At 65.9% G+C, this 14,970-nt stretch overlaps 2 protein-coding genes across 2 annotated transcripts; one reads left to right on the forward strand and one right to left on the reverse strand.

The window, feature by feature from the left end:
• Window positions 1-3,426: 3,426 nt before the first annotated feature.
• Window positions 3,427-7,502, forward strand: LOC311199766 (PH and SEC7 domain-containing protein 4-like; the record flags this gene model as incomplete). The annotated part of the gene is made up of 12 exons (XM_084273897.1): window positions 3,427-3,491; window positions 4,226-4,369; window positions 4,467-4,547; window positions 4,710-4,822; window positions 5,000-5,058; window positions 5,204-5,293; window positions 5,386-5,429; window positions 5,514-5,674; window positions 6,104-6,374; window positions 6,460-6,604; window positions 6,701-6,844; window positions 6,950-7,502. The coding sequence occupies 12 exons, from the start codon at window positions 3,427-3,429 to the stop codon at window positions 7,202-7,204; spliced, it is 1,572 nt and encodes a 523-aa protein (XP_084130023.1). The 3' UTR covers window positions 7,205-7,502.
• A 406-nt stretch (window positions 7,503-7,908) lies between these two features.
• Window positions 7,909-14,670, reverse strand: STARD7 (StAR related lipid transfer domain containing 7). The gene is made up of 8 exons (XM_084274000.1): window positions 14,246-14,670; window positions 11,481-11,686; window positions 11,194-11,243; window positions 10,810-10,920; window positions 10,617-10,699; window positions 10,266-10,365; window positions 9,839-9,923; window positions 7,909-8,615 (listed from the first exon to the last, which is right to left on the reverse strand). Exons 1-8 carry the CDS (start codon window positions 14,653-14,655, stop codon window positions 8,431-8,433), a joined length of 1,230 nt encoding a protein of 409 aa, XP_084130126.1. The 5' UTR covers window positions 14,656-14,670; the 3' UTR covers window positions 7,909-8,430.
• Between the last annotated feature and the right edge of the window lie 300 nt (window positions 14,671-14,970).

A 14,970-nucleotide genomic window follows, 5' to 3' on the forward strand; every position in this document is an offset into this window, starting at 1 on the left:
TGGGGGGACCCCACAACTCTTGGGTTCCCCTATAGCCCCTGACGGGCCCCCCACGGTTCCTCTTGGAGCCCCCGCAGACGTCCGTGTCCCCCACAGCCTTTTGGGGTGCCCCCCGACACCCTTTGGGGTCCACCGACCCCCTGGGGACCCCCCGCAGTCCCTCAGAGCCCCCAGAAGCTTTGGGGTTCCCCATAGCCCTTGGGGGGGGGGCTCACGCCCTACGGGGTTCCCCCACCCCCCCCATAGCCTTCTTGTAAACTTTCGGGGTCCTCCCCACCCCTCGGGGCCCCCTCAGCCCCCCCCCCCAAATCTTTCCGGTTCCCCTGCAGCCTGTGGGGTCCCGCCACACCCCTTGGGGTGCCCCCGACTCGTGGGAGGGCTCTCGGGGGGGGTGGGGGGGGCGGCGCAGGGTTTGGGGCTCCCGTGGGGGGGGCTCAGGCGGCCCCGCTCCGGGGCGCGACCCCCGCAGCAGCCGCCGGTGGGCGCGGGGCGGGCGGTGTTCGGGGGTCCCGGCGCTGCCCCCGACCAGGGGGGTGCTTGGGCGGGGCGCGGGGCGCAGCCGAGCCCGCCCTGGGGCGCCGCGGCCCCGGCCCCGGCCCCGCACCCCCTTTCCTGCCCCGGCCGGGCCGGAAGCCGGCGGCGGTGACGCGAGTGACGTGGGGGCCGTGACGTGGGTGACGTGGGGCGGGGGACGGGGCGCGGGTGCTCGGTGCCCGGCCCTGCCCGCAGGTGCCCACCCTGACCCCCTCCGCCCAACCCCAGGCCCTCCTTCCTCCTCCTCCTCCTCCTCCTCCTCTTCCTTCCTCCTCCCATCCCTCCTTCCTCCCCTGATCCCTCCCTCCTTCCCTTCCTCCCCCTCCTCCCCTCATCCTTCCCCCTTCTTCCTCCTCTTCTTCCTCCCTGCCTTCTCCCCCTCCTCCCTCCTTCCCCTTCCTTCCTCCTCTCTCCTTCCTTCATCCCTCCCTCCCCTTCTTCCTCCTCTTCCTCCCTCCTCCTCCTCTCTCCTTCCTCCTCCATCTAGCCCTCTTTCTACCCTCCTCTTCCTTCCTCCTTCTCCCTCCATCCTTCCTCCTTCCTCCTCTTCCTCCTTTCCTCCTGCCCCCTACCCTGGTCTAGCCCCGCCCCCCCCTCCTGTCCCCCCAGGTCTGACCCACGGCCATGGGGCCGGGCACCGGCACCCCGGGCGGGCCGGGCAGCAGCCGGCAGGCAGCGGGCAGGCAGCCGTAGCGGGGGGCACTGCGCCATGGAGCCGGCGGGCACCCCCAGCCCTGCTGCCACCCCCAGCGGGGTCCTGGCGGCGCAGGACGCCATCGTCTTCTCGGGAGCCGGTGCGGAAGGGGTGACCCCCCCTGCTGGGACACCCACTGCGACACCCACAGCAACACCCACTGCAACACCCACCGCGACACCCACCGCGACACCCGCCGCAGCAGCCACCGGCACCACCGACGTCTTCCAGGACAGCCTGGCACGAGTGCAGCGATGTGTCTGGGAGCTGCTGGGAGCCATCGAGGGGCAGCCGGACAGCAGCCACCGGCACCAAGCGTCCCGGGGCGCCTGGCACCAGCCCGAGGATGCCTTCCACGTGCCGGCGGGCGCGGCCGCCCCGGGACAGCGCTGCGGGAGCACCTCGCACCAGGACGTGCCCACAGACAGGAGCGTCTCCCACGAGCCCGCGGCTGTGGATGAGCACATCTGGCACGAGCCCCGGAGCATCCTCAGGCCTGACACGGAAGGGACCATCTCACCCAGGTCTGTGGCCACAGACGGGAGCGTCTTCCACGAGCACCGCGGCCGTGGGTTGCGATACGACAGCGTCTCGCCCGTGTCCCTGGGGGGGAGCGTCCCAAACCAGGACCTTGGGCGCGTGGCTGCGGATGGGAGCACCTCGCCCGGGGCCACGGCCACCCATGGGAGCGTCTCGCCCGTCTCCGTGCCTCTGGATGAGGCCATCTCGCCGCAGCAGGTGCCGGTGGGTGGCACCATCCTGCCCAAGGCCACGGCCAGAGATGAGACCAACTCGCCCAGGTCTGTGAGCGCAGACGGGAGCGTCTGGCCGGAGCGCGTGCCAAAGGATGGGACCACGGCACACATGGCCGTCACCACAAGTGGGACCATGTCACCCACAGCCATCACCACGAGTGGGACCATGTCACACACAGCCACCATGGCTGGGACCATGTCACACACAGCCATCACCAGGGCTGGGACCATGTCACACCCAACCATCACCACGGCTGGGACCAGCTTCCCCAAAGCCACGACCATGGACGGGACCACATCACACCCGGCGGTGGCCGCCGTGGACGGAAGCATCTCACCCAAGTTCACGGCCATGGATGGGACCAGCTCGCCCAAGCACCCCGAATGCAGCGAGGAGGAAGAGGAGGAGGATGAAGATGACGATGGCTGCTCCTCCCGGGAGGAAGAGGCCGAGGAAGAGGAGGACGTGGATGAGGAGGAGCCCCAGTTCCACACCAACCCCCTCTTCCAGAGCCGGGGGGGAGCTGTGCAGGTGCCTGTCTACCGGCTCCACAGTGCTGCCCTGCAGCCCCTGCTCATCACCGAGGGGGACGAGGCTGAGGGGGGCACCGGGGAGGGATGGGGGTGTCCCCCCAACCCCTCCACACCCCTTGGGTGCCATCCAGCAGGAGGGGACGTCGGCAGCACCGCGGAGCAGGGTGAGTGTGGGGACCCCCAGGCTTGGAGCTTTATTTTTGGGTGGGGGGGGGGCACTGTTGCTGATGGGGACCCCCCTCCCGCTGTGTCTTCTCCCCCCCAGGATCCCCCCGGCCCCCAGACCTGGCGCGCTCCAACCCCCCGGATCTGCCCCCAAAATGTGGGGATGCCCCCCGCCCCCTACGTCTGCAGCCAGAATGGGGGTACCAGGCCCCTCCCGGACCCCCAACCGCTCTGGAGCTTATCCCAGGGGGGGCTGACCGGGACACCCCCCGCCCCGGTTACCCCCCAGGGGTGACCTCAGGAGATGACCAGGATCTGCCCCTCCCCAGGCCCCCAACCCCCCCAAAGCCACCCTTGGGAGGGGGGTACCAGCCCCCCCCCAAGCCCTCGCCCCCCCTGGATTTGCTCCACAGACGGGGGTACCCGACACCCCCCCTACCCCCTGATTTGCCCCAAAGAAGGCAGTACCAGAAACCTTCAAGCCCCCTATACCAGCCCTTGGGAGGGGGGTACCAGCCCCTCCCCAGCCCCCTGACCCCCCTGGATCACCCCCAGACCCCCTCCCCGTTCTCCCCCCTGTCGCCATGGGGTCCCCTGAGACCAGGAGTTATCGGGGTGCCCCAGGGCGGCCCCCCCGCGCCGGGACACGGCTCTGCCTGGCTGCCCGCGTCCCCGGGCACTTCCTGCCCCGGGGGGGAAGTGGCGCAGGGTGCCCCCCCCGCCACCCCCCCTCCGCACCCTGCCATGGACGAGCTGCCCCCCGAGACGGGCGAGGAGCCCCCGCTGGACCCCCCTGCCAGCACCCATGGGTGAGGGACACCGGCCACGTGGCCTCCCCAGCGCTCCCAGGCCCACGTGGGCACCCCCCCCCCTTCCCTTTCCTCTGCACCCCCCATCCCACCCCTAGTCCTGTCTGTCCCCCCACACACCCGTCTGTCTGCTGTTCCCCCCCACCCCCCCATTTATCTGCGCCCCCAAACCCTGTCCCAGACCCCTGCGTGTCCCAACCGACACCTCTCTGTGCCCCCTGACCCTGTCTGTCTGTCCATCCATCCCCAACACCCCCATTCCCTCACCTGCCCCCACTCTTACTCATCCCCCCAATCGCCTGTCCACCCCTCCAGGCCCCATCTGCCCCCCCCATCCCCCTGTCTGCTCCCCACCCCTCCCAGCCCCCACATCCCATCCATCCATCCACCCCCAGACGTCTTGTCTGTCTGTCCACCCCAGACCCCTGTTCACATCCTCCAACCCCTCCATAACCCAGGGCCCCCCCAACCCCTCCCAGACCCACACCAGCCAGGCAGGGCAGAGTTAAGGGGACCCCCCCTTGTGCTGCCTGATCCCCCCAAATCCCCATCTGTGTGTCCATCTATCCCCCATCCACCCCCCATCCCTCCGTCATCCTCTCCCCATTCCCCTTCACCTCCCCAACCCTCCCCCTCCCCTCCCAGAGCCAATACCAACCAGTGGGGCAGAATTAAGGGGATCCCCCGCCCTCACCAGCATTACCTGACCCCTCTCCCCTGTGTGTCCCCCTCAGGTGCCCGCCGGGGGGGACAGGGGTGACGCCAGCGGTGGCCAACGGGGGCCAGGGGCGCCGGGGGGAGGCGCAGCGCTTGGCCACCCGCCTCTTCCACCTCGACGGCTTCAAGAGGTCCCAGGTGGCTGCGTTCCTCCGCAAGAAGTAAGGGCAGAGGGGGACACACACACCCCTTTGGGATGGGGACAGGCCCTGGGGGTGTTCCCCTCCCTCAAGCTCAAGCTCATGTCCCCCCTCCCAGCAATGATTTCAGCAGTATGGTGGCCCAGGAGTACCTGGACTTCTTCCAGTTTGGGGGGCAGACGCTGGACCAGGCGCTCAGGTAGTGATGGGGGGGCTGTTGGGTTGGGGGGGGGAGGGGGCAGTTTGGGGTGTGGCAGGCTCTAGATGGGGCATTTTGAGTCAGAGAAGGGAGTAGCCAGCAGCCCAGGGGGGTCTGGGGGTGTTTTGGGGGGTCCTGCTGCCATGGTGGGGGGGCCCCCAGGTGCTTCCTGCAGGCGCTGGTGCTGACGGGCGAGACGCAGGAGCGCGAGCGCATCCTCAGCCACTTCTCCCGGCGGTACCATCGCTGCAACCCCGGCGCCTTCCCCTCCCCAGGTGAGACCCACGGGGCACACATACCCCCCACGCCCCCCCAGACTGTGCCTCAGTTTCCCCACCTGCCCCCTCCCAGTGCTCTGGGGTACCCCCAGCCTCACCCCTCGGGGTTCACAGGGATGGGTGTCCCCAGCCAGAGGGGACACCCCCCATCCTGACCCCCTCACCCCCCACCAGACGCCGTGCACTCCCTGACCTGTGCCATCATGCTGCTGAACACCGACCTCCATGGGCAGGTGAGGAAAGGAGGGGGGACACCCCTCCCAAAAGGCACACCCCACATTTTTGGGGTCCTTTGGGAAGAGGTATGTGTGCTAAATTGGTGGTGGTGGGGGGGCACTCACACCCCCCCCACACACACCCCCCACCTCGTTCCCACAGCGCCTCGGCCGAGCCATGACCAGCTCAGAGTTTGTGGCCAACCTGAGCGGGATGATGGATGGACAGGATTTCCCCAGGGAGCAGCTGAAGGTACCTGGGGCAGCTGCAAAGCTGGAGAGTGGGGGGGGGGGGGGAACAGCCCCCTCCCTGACCCCCTGCCTGAACCCCATCCTCCCCCCCAGGCTCTCTACAGCTCCATCCGCAGCGAGAAGCTGGCGTGGGCAGTGTGAGTATGGGGTTGGGGGGGGTATGGGTGGGTGGGGGGAACCAAATGGACCCTGGGATGCTGAGCACCCAAACCCTCACCCAGGGATGAGGATGAGGAAGAAGAGGCGGGTAGGGGGTGCAGCCTGGCCTCCCCCAGCTGTAAGAAGAGCAACCCCTTCCTGGAGCTGCCAGGGGGCTCCGGGGAAGTTGCGTGCCGGGGGTGGCTGACCAGGAAGGTGCTGGCTGAGGCTGACGGCAAGAAAAGTGAGTGGGGGGGTTGGGGGCGGGGGGGAAGGGGCAGGTTTGGGGTGGTCTGGGGAGGGTGGTGGTCCAAAGAGGTGATTTGAAGTAGTTGGGAGGGTCCAGGTGGTCAGATTTGGGGTACACTTCAGGGTTGGGGGACAGAGTTGGGGGGCTCTGAGCCTGTCTCGGGGCTCAGGAGAGAACTTCTGGGAGCTGTTGGGCTCTGTGGGGCAGATTTGGGGGGGTGGGAGTTTTGCACATTTGGGGGCATTTAGGGTCCATCAGGGTCCCAGCAGGGTAGAGGGGGGGGGATAGGGATGGCCACACCACCAAGTTGTGCTGGAGCAGTGGGATCCCAGCTTTGGTGGGGGTGAGGGGTGTCATACCTTTTGGGGGTCAGCTTTGGGGTCCCAACCCCACACACACCCCCCCCCCCAACCTCTCCCCCAGCGCCCTGGGGCAGGCGAGGCTGGAAGTCCTTCCAGGCTGTGCTCAAGGGGACGGTCCTCTACTTCCTCAAACCCGGGGGGCGAACGGGGGGTCCCCGCCGCCCCTCCGAGTCGTCCCCCCTCCCGGACCCCCAAGAGGAGGGGGGAGCAGAGGCCGAGGAGCCGCTGGGGATCCACCACGCCCTGGCCGAGCGCGACAGCAAATACACCAAGCGCCCCAACGTCTTCCGCCTGCAGACGGCCGACTGGCGCGTCTTCCTCTTCCAGGCCCCGTGAGTGACCCCCTCCCCTCCCCCAAATTCCCCCCCATGACGTCCCCAAGGGTGATGACATCACTCCTGCCCTCTGCTCCCCCAGGACGCCAGAGGAGATGCTCTCCTGGATCTCCCGCATCAACTTAGTGGCCGCCCTCTACTCATCACCCGCCTTCCCCGCCGCCGTCGGGTCCCAGTGCCGCTTCGTCCGCCCCATCCTCCCCGCTGCCCCCAGTCGCAGCCCCCCGGTGAGACCCCCATAGCCAGGACGGGGAGGTGGGTCGCACCCACGGGTGCCCAGCAGCATCACCCACCCACCCCACCCCCTTTCTCCCTGCGGGCAGGAGGAGCAGCACCGCTCCCACGAGGCCTGGATGGAGCGGGTGGCCCAGGAGCTGCTCGAGCACCAACGCAACCTCCCCGACAAGCGGGGACGAGCCCGCGACCTGGACGAGTACCGCCTGAAGAAGGAGTACCTCCTCTACGAGGTAGGGGCGATTAGTTCCTAATTAGCTCATTTAATTAGGGGGGGGGAAGCCCAGGGATGGGGCCCGTGGCACCGGCACATCTCCATCCATCTTGCCCCGCGGCAGAGGCGTCGCTACGAGACCTACATGCAGATGCTGGAGACGTGGATAAACATCGGCGCCCAGGACCTGGAGGAGTGGGAAGCCCAAGCGGGGCCGGCAGTGGCCCCCCTGGACCCCCCCACCTTGACCAAAGCCCACTCGAGCCCCTCGCTTGTCGCCGAGCCCCCCGTCACCCCCACCGTGCGCGTCAAGAGGAACATCTCGGAGCGCCGGACGGTGAGGAAGATCGTCCCCAAGCGCAACAAGAACCTGCTGTGATGGACACAGGGGGGAAAGATGTGGGGACAATCTGGGGGAGGGGGGGATTTTGGCACCCTCCCCACCCCACCCCGGTACGAGGTTCCTTCGGGTACCGCCAGTATTGAGCCAACCTGGGGGGGTTGGGATTAAGAATGGGGAAACTCAGGGAGAAACAACAACCCCCCCCCCAACCAAAAAGGGACAAGGGGGGTGGGGGGGAGGCACAGCTCCCCCCGAAGCCCCCCCAGCATCGCCGCTGCACCCCCTCCCTGCGCCCGCTGCCTGCTGCTCTCTGTCGTGCAATAAAGGTGTTTTCCACCGATGCCACCCCTGTGTCCCCAAAAACCCTGGGGGGTGGGGAAGGGGGGGGGTTCAGGCAGCAGAGACACGGGGGGTGACAGTATACACATCCCTGCTGTGTCATCAATAGGTTGAGACCCCCACCCAGGGGTGTGCACCCACCCTCTGCAGAGCCCCCAGCACCTATGGGTGCCCCCCCCCCCCCTCGGGAGGGGGTGCAAACCCCTGGCCTGAGAGAGGGACCCATCAGCCAGGGGTGGTCATTAACATTTGGGGATGCTAACGAAGAGCCCAGAGGCACCCCTACAGCTGGGGCTATGACATGATTTATTCGCATTCTGCTGCTCCTACACACCAGCAGCTCCCACCCCCCTCCCACAACAGCTCCCCCCTCCCACAGCAGCTCCCCCCCCCCACCCTGTTTCAGCAGTTCAGGTCACCCCACCCTTCCCAGGATGAGGCTGAAGGGTCTTTAGGGGCGGGGAGGGGGGATGATGAACCCAAACCACGCCGAGACGGTGACACACAGCATCCTCATCCAGCCACCACGGTACAAAAGCAAGACCCCAAAACACTTGGGATTGAAAGTCCAGAGAGAGATGAGAAAATGGGGGGGGTCCCTAAAAAAAATGGGGGTTTTGAGGGGAAAGGGGGTGGGGGGGGGGAGATAATTTGCTTTCCTGTCTGGGAGGGCAAATATTTACCAGTAGGAAGAAACAATCACACAAGATGAGATGTCATCGGCCTGGGCACAGACACACACGGGGCGGGCGGCGGGGGCCCCGTTTCGGAGGAGGGGGGGGGGAGCAGAGCTTCGGAGACGGGACGGCGCGGGAGGAACCCCACCTGAGCTCCGGCGGCGCGACGCGGGGTGGCCGCGGCGCGGGTCCTTCTCCGCAGCTCGGCTCCGCGTCCCGGGCGCGGGGAAGCCCAGGGTCAGCTCCTCAGGCGTATTCCAGCTGCGCGGGGCCGCAGGTGCCGTCGCTCTTGTGCTCCGCCGCCGCCGCCACGCTCGCCTTGCCCTCGCCGCCCTCGAGGGGCTTGGCAGACATATAGTCCCGCACTTCGATCTCCATCTTTTTGGCTTTCAGGGCTGCTGAGTGCAGCTTCTCCAGGAAGTCCGGCATTCCTGTGGGAAAGGGAACGTCAGCAAGGTGGCAGGAGGACCAGCCTCCATGCCCACTGGGCTCCGGAGAGGCTGGAGGGACCATCCCCCTTCCCCAGCTCTGTCCTTCCCTGTTTTCCTTTTCCCCTCCAGCCCCTGTGTTCAAGGAGGATCCTGCAACCTGGCTGGCTGCTCCCCGGCCCCTCGCTGACCCCTCGCTGTCACAGCCCTCTCTGTCATTCAATAACCACCAAACACAAGTGATCCATCTTCCCTGCCTCTCTAAGACAGACTCTGGAAGAGCAGCCCCAGCATCACCCAGCCCGGCGGCGCCCGGTAACCTCACCACCACCTCCCACCCATGTCAGATCCCGGGTCAGTGTGTGATGCGTTAATTAACTCTTCATTAACTCATGGCCTGGGCCCCAGGCAGGGCTGGGCCAGCAGCCGCCGCGCTGCCGGGGCCCCACCGGCTTCAGGCGCGTTGCAGAGCGGAAGAGAAGAGGGTTCTGCGGTCGGTGACGCAGGGAGGTGCAAGGCCAGGCAGGGGCAGGATGCTGTGAGGCTCGAGCGCGGTGAGCGAGGGCGCTCCCACTCCTCCTCCTCCTCGCACCGGCAAGGAGGAAACGGCCCCAAGCCACACCGCTGCTGCCAGTTCCCCACCCTGAGGAACCACACTAGAGGAGGTGACAGCCCCTTTCTGTCCCCGTTGCAGAAGACAGCCCCTGCCCTCGGGCTCTTTGGGGTCTGGCTGGATCCCTGCAGCGTTGCTCTTCCCCCTCCCCCAGCTTAAAGCCAAGTCCCAGCACAGGCTCTGTCCCCCTAAACCCAGGGGGTTTCACCCCTGCTGAGCAAAATGGGGAAGAACCTGACTGCAGGAGTGCTTCAGGGCTGAAACTGCTCTGCAGCAAGGGAGAACCAGCTCGGTTTAGCAGGGAAAACAACAACAAAAAAAGAGGAATCCTGCTGGTTTTGCCTCTTCCTGCAGAAAGGAAGGAGCAGCCCTGTGCACAGCCCCTTCCCCTCCTCACACCAGGCAGGATCCCTCCCTGTGAGAAAGCACAGCCTGAAATACCCCCAAAATACCCCCAATCCCACAGATTCCAACCCTCAAACCTTCTCCATCTCTTTCCCCACCCCAGGCAGGCGTGGGGAGGGGATGGTGGGAGCACCCACGCTCCATCCAGAGCAAAGGGCTGTGGAAACGGTCCCCGAGGGGCGACTGGTCCCCAGCCAGAGGGACTCACCACTGGAGACCATCCAGCTGACGCAGTAGCGGGGGAACACGGTCTGTGGGTTGTCGCTGTAGGTCAGCAGGTAGTCGAAACCGTTCTGGGAAAGGAAAGAGCACCTGGGGGTTTGTATCCTCACTGAAATCCCCTTCAGGGCCAAGGGAGCCAGTGGAAGCACACAGGGAGGGTGTCAGGCTCTGGGAAGCCTGAGAAGACCCAGGGATGTTCTTTCAGAGAGCAGGAAGCACGAGGAGCACGACTCCCGAGGCTGGAGGAGCCTGTTGCTCCAGCGTGTCTCCACACTCCCAACACAAGACTCTCAAGCTACTGGGATAAAGCTTCAAACCCTTCCCAATTTTCCCAGATCCCCGGGGTTTCAACTCCCATCCCCTCTTCTCCCGACCCTACGCGTTCTCCCGGCGCGGAGCGGCGGCGGCCGTACCTCATCGAAGGTCTTGTGGGGGCGAATGACCATCTGGGATTCGTAGGTCCTGACCCGCACGTACTCGGGGTCCTCGGGGACACTCGGGTGCTCCACTGCCCTGGAGGGACCGAGGGTGAGCTCAGGGTGTGAACTACACCCAGCAGGGTTTTGGGGCTACTAACAAAACACCACTTCCACCCCAGGGAACGCAGGTGTATTTGCCAGACAAACCCCTGGAGGTTCTGACAATGTGAATTATATCAAATGCTATAAAAACCCCCCTCACGACCTCAATCCCCAGCTCCTGGTTTGGTTTCAGAGAGGGGTGAGAGCAGAACCCCATGGGGGGGGTGTCCCAGCGACGCCTACCGCGACACCAGCACCATCAGGTTGTTCTCCTTGTCCACGCTGTACCGCCGGACGTACACGTAGTCTCGTGAGTACATGGGGTACTGGGGAAGGGGGAGAGAGAGAGAGAGAGAGAACAGGCTCAATCCTGCTGTGGGACACGTGCTGGGGGTGAGGAGGGTGAGCCAGGGGGGAGGAAGGAGGAACCACTCACCGGGAAATGAGTGACCCAGTGAATCACTTCCGACCCCGTGGCCAGGTCTCGCTCAATCACGTCCAGTTTGATGACCAGGGAGTCCCACTTCTTCCTGTACTCGGTGTCCAGCTGGCAGGAATGAAAAGAAGAGACACAAACCACAGCAAAAATAGAGGCTGAATCACAGGATTTGGGAGGAAACCGTCCCCTCTCCTCACAGACCCACCAGGGAATGAGAACCCCAGCGTGGGGTAAGGCACCCCGCTTCTGATGGGCTCCAGACCCACCCCAGGACACACAGGGGGACCCCTGCTGTGTCCCCAGCCCATCTCCCCAGCCCAGCCCTTGGGTCTCTCTCAGCCCTTGGGTCTCTCTCAGCCCTTGGGTCTCAGCACTGCTCACCTGCACGTTGAAGAACTGCCGGGGGGTCACGTCCGTGTAGGAGCCAAACACTGTGGTGGAGAGGAAAAAGGTTTCAGTCCTGGGGTCACCCAAGTCACCTCAGCAGTGAGATGTAGAGGAAAAAGGGGGCAGGGGGGGGATGCTGGGACCCCCTCTGAAGGGGAAGAAGGCGGGGGGGGGGCAGGATCCTCAGAGCGGGAAGCAACGTCCAGCAGCCCCTTTTTCCCTCCCCCTGTTTTCCCAGCGGCGAGGGGCAGGGGGTGGGGAAGGGGGAGCGGCGGCGTCACCTCGGTACTGGTACAGGTGGGTGCCCTCGATCGGCCGGCGCCAGAGCTTGAAGTGCTTCTTGTCCATGATCATCTCCCAGGGCTGCTCCCCGGGCACGGCCCCCGCCTCCCGCTCCAGCCTGGGGTCCGGCCGCGGGCGCTCGCCGGGGCTGCTGCCCTGCAGCAGGCTGGAGATGCTCTCCATGTGCTGCATCTCCTGCGCCGACCTGGGGGGGGAAGGGCAGAGGGAACCCCCCCAAAACACCCCTCAGCAACACGAGGTGTCTCAGAGGGGGAAGACCACCCCCCTCCCAAGAGCGGCCAGACGCCTCCCAGCACGGCCCCAGCTCCAGCCAGAGGGGTTGTGCTGTGGGAAGAGCAGTGTGGGGATGGAAATCCCACCCCCCTGCACCTTCTTCTTCCACCCTGAGGGTCCTGTGGGTGTGACACAGCAGTGATAAATTGTGCTGTGGTAAGTGATAACTGTGAGGTTTCCCCCCCCTCCCCTCACGGGGCAGACACCCAGTCTGTGTCTAGGCAGCTCTTGCAGCACCCCAAAGCATCACCAGCCCTTGCAGGGGCTGCTCTTCAAGGAGGAACACAAGGGACTCCCCCCCACACACCCCAGGAGGGCAGCAGCGGCCTCAGGGACAAGATCCAGCAGACAAACCTCTCTGCCCACAGCAAATGCCACAGGAACACAGACCCCAAACCCTGCAGCCCTCACCAATGCAGATCTGTTTTCCTGGGTGAATGGAAGAGAAGCAGTGGGGGGTGTCCCACAAACATGGGACCACCAACCACACCCCTTCCCCCCAGGGCTCAGCATCTTCACCCACAGAAACTGGATTCAGTCTCAGGAATAGGGGACTGGGGAGAGAAAAGGGTGGGAGAAGCTCCCACCCCTGGGAGAGACCCCCAGAGCTGTTGATTTCCCCCCCCCCCAAAATGAGAAATGGCAACTGGTTTATCACACCTGGAGTCCTCACCCTCAAGCCAGGAGGATCACTCCCTCTACACCCTCCCAAAGTGCCTGGGGACGCTAATTACATTAAAGTGATTAGTGTCAGCAGGAACTAAAGCCCTGCAAGGCAGGTCCTGCTGGTCTGGCTGGAGTAATGCTCCAGTCCCTGCAGATCACCCAGCTCCCAGCCTGCCCCAGCCTGGTCTGAGAGCCTCTGACAGGCAAAGCCCCAGCGTGACCCCCAAACGCTCCCCCTCACCTCACCCTGCTGCCTCCTGCTCCCCCAGGCAGGGGCAGAGGGGCTTGGGCTTTACCAGCAAGGAAAGGAAAAGCCTCCCCCCCCCCTCAAAGGAGAGGGGGGGACAGCAGAGAGGGAGGGACAGGAGGGGAAGGGAAAGATGACACCAAAGCCAAGAGCTATTTTAAACCCCTATGGTGGGAGGAAGAGGCAGGTCCCAGCTTTCACCCCTGGGGTTTGTCCTGCACCTCTGTTCCTGCCCCATCCTGAGCCCCTGGCTGTGCCCCCACCTACCCTGTAAGGATACACCCTGCACCACAGAGAGCAGCCCTCCTGCTGCCCCACTCGCTGTGACACTGAGCCAAAGGCTTCACCAAGGGCTTTATCCCCCCCCCAAAACAGACCCTGAGCCAGGCTGGGGTCACTGAGCAGGGGAAGGGGGGAACTAACCCAGAGGAGAGGCAGCAGAGAGACCCCCCGAGCCTCAAACCTCCTCACAGGTCACTCCTCACAGGTTACTGGGGCATCAAACCAGGGCTCAGCCCCTCTCCCCCAGGCTGGCTGTGGGTGAGGGACAGGGATCTCCCCAAAACGTGTCACAACCCCGGGTGTCACAACCAGGGCTGCTTCTCATCAGCACCAAGATTTAATTAAGCCCTGGGTAAGCTGCTTAAACAAACACCAGGCACTGGACACCCCACAGGACAGGCTGGACAAGGCACCCAGACACAGAGTTTAAGAGAGGGGGAAACCCACAGTGCCCACTGCACCCCGAGTGTCTCATTAAGCTCTAGTTACCCCCCTGACTCACCCCTGCACTGGGTAATTACACCCAAATGCAGCAGCCAGGAGGGTCGGGGGATTCCCCTGTCCTCATTCCCTTGGACTGGGGTTACTGTGTCACCCCCCCAGCCAGCACTATTCCCCACTGTCAATGCTCCAGGGGGGACAAGACAGAATTTGGTGTGGGAAACACCCCCTTCTGCAGCTGTGGGGCCAGGGGGGGGAGCACAGGGCACCAACCTGAAACCACCCCAGGGAGTGTTTGGGGAGGCACCATATTGAGACAGGATTTGGGGTGGTGGGGGTACCCCAGGGAGGAGGATATCAAGGAGGGCAGTGGGAGGGCAGGAGTCACCCCCAGGCCCTGGCCCCTCAGCACAGGGTGCACCACACAGGGACAGGATTTAGGGAACCCCTCTCCCCACAGGTGCCCAGAAGAGGATTGGGAGGAGCAGCCCCACAGCCTGAGGGGCCCTGCTGTGGGAGGAGGGCTCGAGGGGTGCACCCCAAATCCACACACGGGGCCACACCTGCAGAAGGTGGAAGCCCCAGGCAGGTCTGTGAGAGCAGCCCCAAGGCTCTCAGGCTTCAGAAGACTGGGGGGGCACCCCTGGCCATGGGGGGTGGGGGGCTGGGGGCATCTCTAAGAGCACCCCAAGCCCACAGCGTGGGGGGCACCCAGGCCCAAAGGAACCAGGAGGGGCGCAGGGGGTGGGTGGAGGGGTTGGGGCTTCACAGGGACCCGCAGGGCCACGGAGAGAGGGATATCCCGGTGCCGGGGGGCCCGCGGCGGACACCCACCGCTGCAGCTCCTCCTCCTCGATGCGCTGCCCGTCCCAGACGAAGACCCCGGCCAGGGTCGCCATGAGGCGGCCGGTGGCGGCGAAGGCGAGGCGGCCACGGAGCAGCTCCCGCCACCACCACCACCCGCCGCCGCTGCCGCCGCCGCGCCTCGCCCGCTCCGCAGCCCCGTCCCCGCCGCTCCCGCCGCCGCCGCGATGATGATACCGGGCCCGGCGCGCCCGCTGCCCCGTCACGCAGCTGCACTGCCGCGCCAACAGGCCCAGCAGGCCCCGCCGCCCCGCCCCGCCCCCCGCCCGGTCACCGGCAGCGGGGGGGGCCTCGGCGGGCCCGGGCGGGCGGGGACCCAGGCGGGCAGCGCGGGCGCAGCGGGCGACCAGGCCGACGAGCGGCCGCCGCGGCTGCAACATGCCGCCGCCGCCGCTCCCTCCGCGGGACGCCCGGCGTCGCGCTCGCTGCGTCAGCGCGCCGCGCCGCCCCGCCATTGGCCGACTCCTCGCCGGGCAGAGCGCTCATTGGGCGAGAGACGGGAGAGCCCGCCCCTGCCTCCTGGAGGCCGCAAGGCAAGGGCGCGCGGGGCGCGGGTGGTGGGCGGGGCAGCCCTGGGAGGGGCGGGGCTTTGGCGATGGGTGGGCGGGAGGAGCCGGGGGAGGGGGGGGGGCCTTGAGGCGGTGTGGGCGTGGCTTGAGGTGGTGTGGGCGTGGCTTAGCGCGGTGTGGGCGTGG

Source organism: Gallinula chloropus (genome assembly GCF_964237585.1).
Source record: "Gallinula chloropus genome assembly, chromosome: 21".
In the NCBI taxonomy this organism is placed as follows: Eukaryota; Metazoa; Chordata; class Aves; order Gruiformes; family Rallidae; genus Gallinula; species Gallinula chloropus.